Source organism: Lissotriton vulgaris, chromosome 3_1 (genome assembly GCF_964263255.1).
Source record: "Lissotriton vulgaris chromosome 3_1, aLisVul1.2, whole genome shotgun sequence".
NCBI classification, from domain to species: Eukaryota; Metazoa; Chordata; class Amphibia; order Caudata; family Salamandridae; genus Lissotriton; species Lissotriton vulgaris.
This window is the reverse complement of record NC_141689.1, coordinates 147,457,004-147,469,304: the sequence shown is the minus strand read 5'-3', so window position 1 is coordinate 147,469,304 and position 12,301 is coordinate 147,457,004. Positions and strand designations below refer to the sequence as shown.

At 40.0% G+C, this 12,301-nt stretch overlaps 1 protein-coding gene across 2 annotated transcripts in view; it reads left to right on the top strand.

The window, feature by feature from the left end:
- LOC147726118 (uncharacterized) overlaps window positions 1–11,293 on the top strand; it is a 50,899-nt gene extending 39,606 nt beyond the window's left edge. The window contains exon 2 of one of the 2 annotated variants that reach the window (XR_015309264.1): window positions 6,184–6,319. Coding sequence is in view for 1 of the 2 variants with exons in the window: in XM_086960223.1 (XP_086816349.1) it covers window positions 6,184–6,630 (447 nt within the window). In the remaining variant the exon portion in view is untranslated. Of the gene's footprint in view, window positions 1–6,183 lie in introns of both variants that reach the window. The other variant, XM_086960223.1, reaches the window with a different exon arrangement.
- The last annotated feature ends 1,008 nt before the right edge of the window (window positions 11,294–12,301 follow it).

Genomic DNA, 12,301 nt, shown 5'->3' with positions numbered 1-12,301 from the left:
GAAAGAAGGAGAAAGCGAAGACAAAGCTAAGTGACAAATAAAATAAGATGAACTGTTCTAAAATAAATGCGTAATGTTTGCAATTAGTTAATGAAAAAACAAGTACTTACCCCAAGACGTTGAAGAGTAGAGTTGTTGATTAAACGAGCGTCAAGCCACAGGTCAAATAGCGTTCTTCCTGAAAAAACAAAGATAAGAAGAACGTCATTAGAGTTATAACAGAAAGATAAAAGGAAAAGAAAAAGTAACAACAAACAATCCACATAGGCAAGTAAGTTAAGAAACCTGACACACATTCTATTAATCAGTGGTAAAAGGGAACACAGAGTAAACCTAATTGATTTACATGTAATCTATAGGAAGCAGAAGAAATACATGCTAGAAGGAGATTAACGTTGAAGGAACAAGAATAACAGAAAAGAATAGGAAGGAGTTCAAGTTTAGTGAAGTGAGTAAAAACCAATAGAGAGGAAGATGGGGAGTTTGTTATAGCATTTATTAAGGTTCGCTTGTGAATTGCAGGAGAGAACTAGCTTGAAGACAGATAACACTACTTATTTAGTGAGAAGATAGAAGAGGAGCAGAGTTCTGAGAAGATAACGGTAAGGGAGTGAATTCAGGCAAATTTAGTTTAGTAGGAGAGTAGAACGAGTAGGGTATTAATGATATTCCTTCCCTTCAGGTTCGCCAACTGATGGAAGTCTGCAGGTCGGACTAACTAGAGGAACCAACCAGGACAGACTCTTCTCTTTTGTTATTTTATCCACTTTCCCCCTTCCCCCAAAGGTAACATTCTAGAGACTCGTTATACCGAGCTCTGGGTTGTTGTCTAGGTGGATTTGGGAACTAGCATCTCTGTTCCTGTGTAGTACAACACAAGAGAAATTTCTTAAGTCTGACAAGGTCTCTATATCATTCATTGCTTAGTCACTCCGGTGGTGGCAGATGAGAGGGTCTGGTCATTGGATAAGGCTACCTATGGTCAGAGTATGAAGAAGCAAGGCATAGAGTGATCCAACTTAGGTTAAGCTAGCAAGAGACTATTATCTATGCCTTCACGCTTACCTAGGCTAATGAGGACAAAAAAATATATATATATATTTGAAGAGGATGGATTGAGATTTGTCTTGTCCTATATCGTAATGCTGGTATAGTCCTATGGGCATCTTGCTTTCTGAGATAAAACGCCAGGAACCACCTGACTTTTCCCCCTCTCTTGTAGCATTGTTGCTTGAGGCAGAACATGGCCTTCTCCGCTTGGGAGGCGAACAATTGGTTTAGCTTTTGTTTCGGCAGAATAAACTCATGTAACACAGGCTATGTGAAACTTGTCTGCCACTGTTTTGACCTGAGCTTCCAGTCTGGTCAGAGCACCCTTCACTTCCTTTTCCTCATATGGAAGCCTTTCCTGCTTCCCACACTACCTGCACCAATCATACTGTGTGCTCATTTTCTGGCAGGTACATCTATAACATGGACACAGGTTTATGTTTATCCAAGGGTGGTTGCAGTGGAACATATTAATTTGCCACTGGCCTAGTGAGGGTGCTGCGAGGCCGAGGTTCAACAGGATAGTTGTTCCATCATGATCACACACCCCGTTTTGTACAATGACAGTGTCCACTATTTTGCTCAGCGGAGAAGCCAAAGTCAGAAAATAATCAATACGGGAGATCGTCCCTTGGGGTAGCAACATGAATCTAAACTCCCTGTTCATGGGCTGCCATAGACTCCAGGGGTCATGTTATGTAATGTTACTTGTATTTATAAAGCACACACTCACCAATTGTTTCTTGGCGCTTACAGCATCACTACTTCAAATGGGCACACAGAAGGTTATTACTTGCAATCATAGCCCTGTTTAAAAATCCAGGTTTTTGCGACAATTTGCAAAATACCTAAAGTTAATTTCCTGCTGGATTTTATCTGGCAGGACATTTACCAATTAGTAATTTTGGCCCTGACCTATATTTACAAAACATTTTTAACAACTTCCACATATAACTCTATTGTGTGCAAATGTACTGGTATATAGTATCTTGGATGCAAGAATTTATAGTGTGTTAATCTGTATCTACTGTTAATTGAAATTTCACACTTTTGTGCACAAAAGTATTTCCATATTGAGTCGGTTATCTCTTTTCCTAAGTCTTTTCCACATTTCGTCTAAGTCCTTCCCTCTGCAGCCTCTTGTATCTCCGACATTGATCTATTTAGTCAGGTCATGAGGCTTCGTGGAACATTGTAAAAAAGTAATTGTCCCGGGTAGAGGCAATAAAAGTGGCTCATTAGGAAAGTCAGGGAATTAAGCTTGGATAGAATGTCTCAATGTAAAATACATTGAAAGGCAAAGTTCTCCCATTTTCTTTGAATTGCTGTGGTGTTATGAACTTTTAGTCAACATGTGGACCACCCCTACTGCTCTCAATTCTCAGTCACAGAGATGTGCGTGGGGTTATGGTGATGTTCTGATGTGCTTTGGAACCAAGACACTTTGCAGAGATGACTAAGATTGGATTGAAGTTTAACTCCCTTTGGGTTCGAAGTGAGTGCTGGACAGATGAGGTATGGTTGAGTTTAAATTTAAGGGTGAACGCATTCATCCAATTTTCATGGATTTTTCCAAAATATTTTTAGGGGCTCAAAAATGTGCAGGCTTACTTACCCATTTTAACATGAAGTTGGGTGTTTTGGGCACATTGGTGTATTCTAATTATTTCCATGTGTAGCATCGGGGAGAGAGGCTCCATGTAAAAGCTGAAGATGATCTTTGTGGTACACCGCAGCATAGCTGATGATTTTGAGAGGTAAAGTTGTCTATTTTCCCAAATTCAAAGCTGGGTGTGATAAAGGAACCATTTTAAAAACAAGCCATCTATTCCCATTGAACTAAAAAGAATGGCCGAAGTTTCTCATGGTCAGTTTAAACAAATGCTGCCGATAAATCTATTAATACCAGCAGGCATTGATTTCTGCCATCCTGCATTCTTTAACTATCATTGAGGATGTGGATGGTAGCTATCTCTGTTCTGTAATTAACTTAGAATCCAGAGTGATATTTGATTCACTTTTTTCTAGAATTTTCGTTTAATGCCTGCATTTGATTTTTTTAAGCATTTGGTTTGAGTTATAAGGAGAATGAATATCATTTGTTCAGGAGGCTTGAAACAAATCAAAGGTGCATTGTCCTTGGCACGGAATTCTTTCAGAAACACATGGATTGGTGCACCTACAGAACTAGAGTGTTTAATTGCCATTACTTTTTTTGTATGTTTTGTAAGTTGAGTTATTTAAATATTGTTCAGTTAGATATAAATGTTTCCGGGTTAAAGGGCTCAGTCGAGGGCAGGAGTTTATTTTTTATTTCATTTTGTATTTGGAATCCGTTCTGAGAAATAAATTGGAAAAATATGCCCATCTTTCCATTGACGTTATAAGAATAACTTCCAAAACCCAATGACCGGGATCTGAGGTCTGGTTTCATATCATTCATGTTGCCAGAATTTTTCTAGCTGCAATATATACCTCTGCTGGATGACACATCTTGTTTCCAGTGACAGGCAAGCCACAAGCTCCCTTCTTTCTGACTGCAGTACTAGTCCAATGCTGGTGTTTGGAGTGGATGGACAGCGATACCATTCCTTTTTTTCTTGGGAGATGTCTAAGATGAATTGATGGGCTCTTAGAGTTTTTGCGTAAACTACAACTCTGGTGTAACTCTATACATTTTGTTTTCACGCCCATGGTTGACATGAGTGAGCTCAGTTCAAGCACCACCAATGAATGTGAAAACCAGGTTATATTAGCCATGCAGAACCCCACCCAATACATAGTTGAAGTGGTGTCATTGCTTTTGGGTTACTTACAATCCGTAAAGAGGGATATAGGGACGCTGTGGTAATTGGAAACAAACCTATTTCTCTCTTTACAATATCACACACAAAGAGTATCAAGAAAAATAGACACTTTAAAGTTAAAGTGTTTATTATAACAGGTTGGGCTTGTTACTTAGCACATCTATATATCTAAGAACTACACAAGATATCGCTACAACCGCACAAATGAGCGTTGCTAACAACCAGAATAAAATTACCATCTCTACCATGGTTAAAATGCCATCTAAAAAACTAACCCTAACAACTATTTCTATGCACTAATACAAGGAGGATGATTCAGAAAAGGGGGTGGTGATGAACAGAGTGTCTGAATTAAGCAGACCACTCTTACCCAGTCCAAAGATCAGGGCTTGATCCATCACCGTTTTTTTAGCTCACTGCCCCATCCCAGCTCAGAACCTGGCTATGTGCAAATTAGTCTGACCCTGGCCCAGTGCATCATGGGAACAGGGCAGACCAAACTACCAAGCCAATACAAGGAGAGCATGGAGTAGAATGTAGAATAGCTTGCAGCTAGATTTTCTTAGGGAGAATCAACGCAATGCATACCTGTCTACATTAATATCTGTTGTTATCATAGAGTCCAGGAGGCAGTGTCCCCTGCAAAAGGAAAGTTAAAGTTTGTGGATTTATATAGTGTGTCTTATCACCCATGAGGGTATCCAGGTGCTATCCATGGGTACGGCAAGATTAAGAGATTTGCCCAGAATCACAGGATGTTGAGCTAATGTGAAGACTCGAACCTGATCCCCAGCTCCAGAGTTGGCAGCTCTGACCTCTGTGCCGCATCCTCTCAACACATATCTCAGCAGTTTCTCTCCCCATGTTATCAGCATCAAGAGCGATGCAGCATCTTCTTGGTGCACTGGTCAAGATCATCTCTGGCAGTATCTTGTGAAATAATCTGGGAAAAGGACCTCACCTGATAAGTGGTCAAGTGACGGTCCTTATATACTGTATCTTATCAGAGATTGGTTTTTCTGACATAAGTTCTGGAATGTCTGAGGTAAGTTATGTGCATCAAGCTGCGAGTCTCAGACGCATCTTTATCGACATGTAAGATAAATTAACGTCAACTCAGACTATACTCCTTTGGCCATTGTCCTTGTTTGTTGGAGTTTGACCTTGAGTTTATAAGAACAAGACACTTGTCCCAGACGGATGTCGCATCAGGTGTTCCCGCCTGTATCATTATCGAAATGACTTGACACAATCACAATTCTAGGAAAGATAAGTACAGACTACATCTACGTCAAAGGCAGACAAGTCGATGAGTCTACAGAAATATAGCAGATGAAGAGATACATGCTTAAAATGTAGTCGTACCTGCCCATGGTGGAGTTAGACTTTATGGTCATTGTGGTGTCTCAAGGTTACATTATCAAGTTTGTCTCCCCTTCTCCTTTAATGGGAGGTGCCAGGAGAAATGGAATATAGAGATGAGAATACCGTAAAACCAGGGTTTATACAGGTCTGATGTGATGCAGAGCTCCTCACACTTAATGTTTCATATGAAGAAGGGATGAGACATATAGTAATGGCGGATTGCCCTGTGTAACCTAACAAATACAGGTCAGCTCATGTGGACGTCCTAATGATCTGCATTGCCACAATAGAGAATATATGACAGCAATGTTAAACAGGTTTTCTGAACCATAGGTTGGGCAGTACTAGTTACTTGGTTTCTGTGACCTAATCCAATCCAAGCAAGGATTACAAACACAGTCTATGCATGTGAGTAAGCACAACTCCAACAGATGCCTATCGCTCTTAAACAGAAGAGATGGTCGTCACTAATATCTATGCTAGGGTCCACACATTGAATGTACAAGGTTGTAGGATCTCTGCAGAACAGCAGTGTAATGTGTGTCTGATATAACTTTATTAATTGAGTAATTGCTGCTAGAACCTAATGAAAAAACCCAAAGCCAAACCTACAGCAATAGGGCAAAAGTGAATTAGATGTGTTCAAGTGCCAACAATGTAAATATGTTAGCTAGATATTGGGCACCCTTTGGAAGGGCTTGCAAGATGCAATTCCTAAAAAAAAAAATATTTGGCATAAACTGAGATATGTTAATAATTTAGAAGAAAATGTAACATTCTTGTTTTACTGAGTTTCTATCAGGGTATGTCACGCTCTGTCAGTGTTTCATCCCTCACTTCATGAAACTTCTGGGTTATGCTGACTTGACTCCTACAGGGTAAACTACTGCACTCTCCTAAGATGTCTTCTCTCTGTAACAGACTACGGATGTTTAATTTTTTTTGGTTCTCCCTTTGGCAGGTGGCCATGTTGATATTGGATGATACCAATGGGCAAGTGTGGAATTCAACGCGTCGCTTCCATGGTGGGAATCATACAGAGGCCGAGCTTATATCCGAAGTCGAAAATAGTTCTTCGGCTTCAGTGTTGGACAGAGGGGGCTCACATGTGTATCTCTACACTGAGAATTCTCCGTGTGTGAGCAGAAGAGACCGTGGGACCCCCTGCATGCAGCTCCTAATTGATTTTGCAGGTAGACATCCTAACTGTACCGTAGATGTCGGCTTCCAGAGGCCCTACGGGAGTCGCTTTACGAATGATACTTTCCGAATGATCAATTTCATTGAACAACTCAAGATCTACAATCACACCAATGGCCTCCCCGAGCCCAACGTTCCTAGCAACCTCCATTTCCATCGCGTGAATGTGACGGGTGAAAATACCTACCCTGTTCATGACGATTTATGAACAGGGACACCACTATTCTTAGCTCTCTTCCCTTCCCAGTATTTTCACCTGCCATCTTCCTGTTCACCATTTCCTTGCCCCCTTGTCACTCTCCCCACCAATGTTTTATTTTGGGTTGTTGTTTGATATCATTTCAGGTCCTACATTTGACGGATGCCTGTATTTTCCTCTGATTCTCCTCATTCTATCACAGTCGTCATCTTCCTCTGTCCATCACTGACCATCTCTTTCTCTGCTCTCCACTCCAGTCCTTCTTACATCTTTTGTAACCCTTCCTCTTGGCATTCTTCTTGCACTCTCATTTTCATTGTTCTCCAGCTGTCACTGCTTCTCTTTCACACCGTTATACCTTTCAACTTTCTATCGCTCCTTGCCTCCCTTTTGTCTTCCTCTCTTTCAATCTAAGTCTTTCCCGTGCTCCCTGCCTTCTCTTCACAGTATTTCTTCTTCTCTGCCTCCCTCTTAAATAATGTCATTTCAATCTATTTGAATTTTCAAAACTCCATTCTGTATTTCTCCTGTTTATCCATCGAACAATTCCTACTTGTGCCCCTTTTCTCTGAACAATTGCCCTATTTTTTTGTATTTCATCAGTGGGTTATCGCAGGCAGCTTGCCTGTTTTTTCAACCGTTTTAGTTTCACAGCTGTTTAGGGGAGGGGCACAGGTACCGAGGGCTTTCACTAGAAAGAGATTTCCTTAGCCTAGCAGTTCCTCTTGAGTCAACTGTCAAAGGGCACAAAACACTGAAATAAATGTGTATTTTTGCCGTAATTGCTTGATCCTAACAACATATTAGTTTTCTTTTAAAAAAACATATCCATTACACTGGATTAACTTCCCCTGCTAGATGTGAAAACCAAAGATTACACTTATTATCAACAGTAATTTATTGAAACGAGGGAGGGAAATATGAAATATCAGTCTTGCAAAGAGGAACGTAAAATGCCTTACTTGGCTTTCTGAGTAGAAGAAGGAGATTGCCGAGACTTGGGAGGTGACCCCATGGCACCACGGTGGCCACCACTCTCCAGGTAATTACAGACATTGTCTCCAGCACTGAACTTTTCACCTACAAATCATAGTTTTCAGATGCCTTAGCCTTATTAGCTCAATGGAAGTAAAAGAACCGACAACACCCATTAGATGAGATTGTTACAAGAAAGTACCAAAGTTGTAACAGTGTCCAGAATGACCTGAAGGGAGGTACTCAGCATACATGAAACTGCCGCAATAATAAAAAAGCCAACATCACCAAATGCATCAGTGTAGCACCAATCCAGATAAAGACAATCTTTAACAATTTCCATGAAATATCTTAGTCAGAAGAACATATCTGCGCTAACTAACAACATTGAAAAGATTTGTTGCTGTTCTTCGAATGACAAAAACACATTAAAAATCTGCTAAACTACTCCAGCATCTCCCATCCTGTGATGCAGTCTGTGTCTGCTCCTCCCAGACCAGTGTAAGACAAAGGCCCAGATTTACAAAGGTATCACGCAGCACAGAACCCAAAGGTTCTACGCTGTGTTGCGTGACAAGGCCAGAGCAGGAGAGCACCAGATCTACAGCGATATGGCACTCTCCTTCCCCCTCCAATTTTGCTGCCGCAGCCACGCGCACACCTTTGCGCTGTAGTGCAAGGACATGTGCGCGAGTCTAGCATAGGTTTTGTAGTGGGAGGGCCCAGATCCAGTACAAAATACTATGACTAGACAAGTTTTAAAATATTTCCTACTTTGGTATGTGTGCTGTACACTGCAGCACACATGCAAATTCAGAAAAGAAAGGAGAAGTGAAAACATTTCTCTTTTCAACGCCTGCTTTCCAGCAGCATTGTTTTTTGGCATAGAACCCTGTCTACGAATATAAGTATATACGGTTTTGTGTCAAAAAGCAAGGCTGGTTGCATAGGAACACCCATGTACCACCATGTAACGCCCCCTTGACGCTAAGTAATGCAAAGCAGCGCTTTGCACTGGTTTGCATTACGTTTCCTTACAAATCAACGCAAATACCAATTTACGTTGATCTGCAAATCTCCAGAAAGGTTTTGCATTGGGTTTGCATTAAAAAAGTAATGCTAGCCCGACACAAAACCTTTGCAAATCAGGGCCAAAGAGATCACTAGACTAGCTGCAAAGATCAAAGCACCTAGTCAACTAGTGGTAGGTTGCTCTGCTTCCAGTGTGAAAACCCCCAGGCTGCTTTCTCGCAATAAGACAAATATAGGTTGTGCCTCCCTTAGGGATCAGTTCTCTGCCAATCACATCTCTGCTTCTCAAAAGTATGGTTCCAGATACACTAGTGTTTATGACTCACAGATCTGTCTCCAGCCACTCTTTTCATAGTTTTATACTAGAAAAAGTGGTTACAGAAGATCCGTGTTTAATTTTGTAGAAATATAAGTGCAGGAATTACTCCCAGGCGGCCACTTATGAGGACAACGGATAGGGCCACAGTGTTGGCCCTACCCATTGTACACCTTGGCTCGGGCTCTACCCATTGTCCCCGTTGTCCCTGCCAGTAATGCTAAACACTAACCATCACACCAAAGAAGGGTGACATTTTGTCCTATTCCAGTTCACCTAAAGCTGGTGGGAATGGGTGGACCCACTGGCTTTAGAATTGTGCTTAAGTCAATTAAACACTTGTTGATGAGCGCTACTCAGTAATAAGTAGAACGCCACCCATTATTTAGTGGACTGTCATAAACAAGTGCTGAGTTTTATAAAAAGTGATAGCTCCAAGCTGCTGCAAACACTGACACAAATTAAGCACTACAGAAGACCTACAGGAATATGTAGAACGGAACCTTCTACTCCATTTTCAATTGTGGTTCAGGCCATTGAGCAAAGCTCACTCACCTTGGTCAGTATAAAAGTCAGCCTCCGCCACACCCTCACAGGCAAAGTACACTGAGTTACCTTAAAGTGCCGGCTGCTTATGGTGTTGTGAGGTCAATAAACAAAAATGAACTGAAAACATGAACCAGGGAGTCAAAGGCTTTCTTGGCTATCCCCACATCTTAAATAGTACTGCTTACATTTGTGCCTTCAAAGAAATCCTAAAATGACAGCCATGGAGTTATGTTTGCCCTTTCTTGTACCTAAACACACAGCCTCCTTTCTTGATACCTACACTACTCTGATAGGCTGCTCTGTCTTTGCTCTCAGCATTGAAAGAAATTAATAAGGATGCTTGCAGCTGCTACTGCACCTAACCCTTGAATTATACTTTTTGTGATGGAAGTCAGCTATTCCCAAAACTGTAGGCATGGAAGTATCTGAAATATTTGAATAACTTCCTCAAAATTGGACAGAGTAAAATGTCTACTCCAAAAACGTTAGCTGATGCTCTGGGTTCAAGCGGTAGGGTTCACAGGTGCACACTAATACCCCACCCTAGGGTTCACACATGCGCACTGACACCCCATCGTAAGGTTCATACATGCGTACTGACACCCCACCCTAGGGTTCAAACATGCACGATGCCATCCCATCATAGGGTTCACAGCTGCACTCATGGTAAGAGCAGGCCAGGTATGTAAAAATATGCGGACTGCCTCTGCACTAACGGTGCACTCTGCAAAAGATGCGATATGTATGTATGTATTTTATATTTGTCAAACCCTAACCTCTTCAACTCTCATTAAAATGTATTCTTGAGTGAATTTGCCACTTGCATATATGTAACTCTAACCACTAGTATCAGTAGTAGTCTTATGTACTTATTACCATTCTTATGTGAATTTACAGTTTATCTGTTTATATCTTTTCCTTGAGGTAATTTAACACTTTTATATATATGTAACTAACATCTAGTATCTTTAGTAGATTTTTGTACTTTTTACCATCCTTATGTCAATTTAGAGTTTTCCAGTTTGAATTTTTTTTGTAACTCGTGTACTCTGAAGTCATTCTGTACTGCAACTGGTCCTTTTGTAAAGCGCTCTGACACCTTCGGGTAAAGTGTGCGCTATATAAAAATGCATTTAATAAATACAATTAAGAAAATGTTGGATTCGCTTCAACATCTGCCTCAACTGCACATCCAGGCATCTAGATTGTGTATCAGAGTGAGAAGTGGGGTGGTTGAGGGGAGGGCTCTTCATTTTTTGTTTGACTCCCTTGATGTGAGTTTGTATATCCACACAGTGTTTAGTATTTTTGTACCCATCAGCTGTCAGTGTTAACACTATTATGAATGAATTTGGACAAAACTAAGACATTGTTAATCATTGATTGATATATGTATTGACAAACTGTGTAAGTACATGTGCACTTTTACCCGCCTTCTGTTCTTATCTATATTTTATTCTGCTTACATAGCTTCGTAAAACTCAGCATTGGCAATTGTAACTCTGTGTAAATCATCAAAGCATCATGATTATAAAAATATGCTCTGATATTATTAAAAGAAACAGACACTTAAACAGGATTTATGGAAGTTTAATAGCCTTTATTTGTTTAAAGAATTCAATTTAGTATTCTGTTTCTGTATCTGACTGATTTTTTTGACATTGCGTGTCTCTATTACTTAACTATTGCCAAAAATATATTTCAGCAGTTGACATTGATTGTGTATTATGGTGTACACGAAGAGCTTACTTAATGCTAATATATGTAAAATATTGAAATAAAGTGACAAATAGCTTTGTACTCCTTTCACTGTGTCTCTTCCAATTACATTGCCCCAATGGCAGGGCTGACACAGAGGAACTTGAAATTGTTGCATCGTTGTCACCATCATGGAGTCAATTCACTTCTTTTCATTTTGGGTGTAGAAAACAAAATTCTATAAAAGGCACTGTAAAACAGAGGATGATCAAAATAATCAAGTTATCATTGAAGTACAAAACTCTAAAAAGAAAAAGAAACAGAAAGATGTGCAGTACAATCGGAGGAGGTTGTTAAATATAAGAGACAGCAAATAAGTTATGTTAGAAATTACTTAGAACAAGAAGGAAAATGCAAACCACAAGCAACTGAGGTGCACCACATGCAAGGGCTCGAACGTAAAGCCCTAAAAACCTTATTACATTTTAGAAGAGGGAAGCTAGTATTAGAAATGTATGCTAACTGTCATAAAGAAGTAGGATTCAAAACATTCAGGCTGAAAGTGCAGGCACAATATCCTATTAAACATGATGCTGTTAGGTAGGTTCTATAACAGTTAGAATATCAAGGTGTGGTTGAGCCTTGTGTCTCCCCTATGAATAATCCATTATTTTCTGTAGTTAAACCAGATCATTCCTATTGCATAGTCTTAGACTATCAGCATATAAACGGTCACACACAGACTTTTAATGTACAAAATTCACACAGCACAGGATAAATAAATAACAATGTTTGTAAAAAAATACAAAACGACATTGGACATTTCCAATAGATTTTTATGTCAAAATTTAGTGACTGAAATCCACAATTTGACCTTGTTTACACTGGTAAGATTTCTACGAAGATTCTGTTGGCTCCCACATGGGCATAAGTAAAGTCCATGTCTGTTTGCTACCATAGTAACATAAATTTGATAAGAACTTGACTGAGAAGCGAATCACTGACAAAATATTGAAGGTCACAATATCGAATTACAAAAATATAGCAGCAAAAATATCGAAGTCAAGAATTTCGACATCCTATCTACATTATGGTAATTACAAAAATATC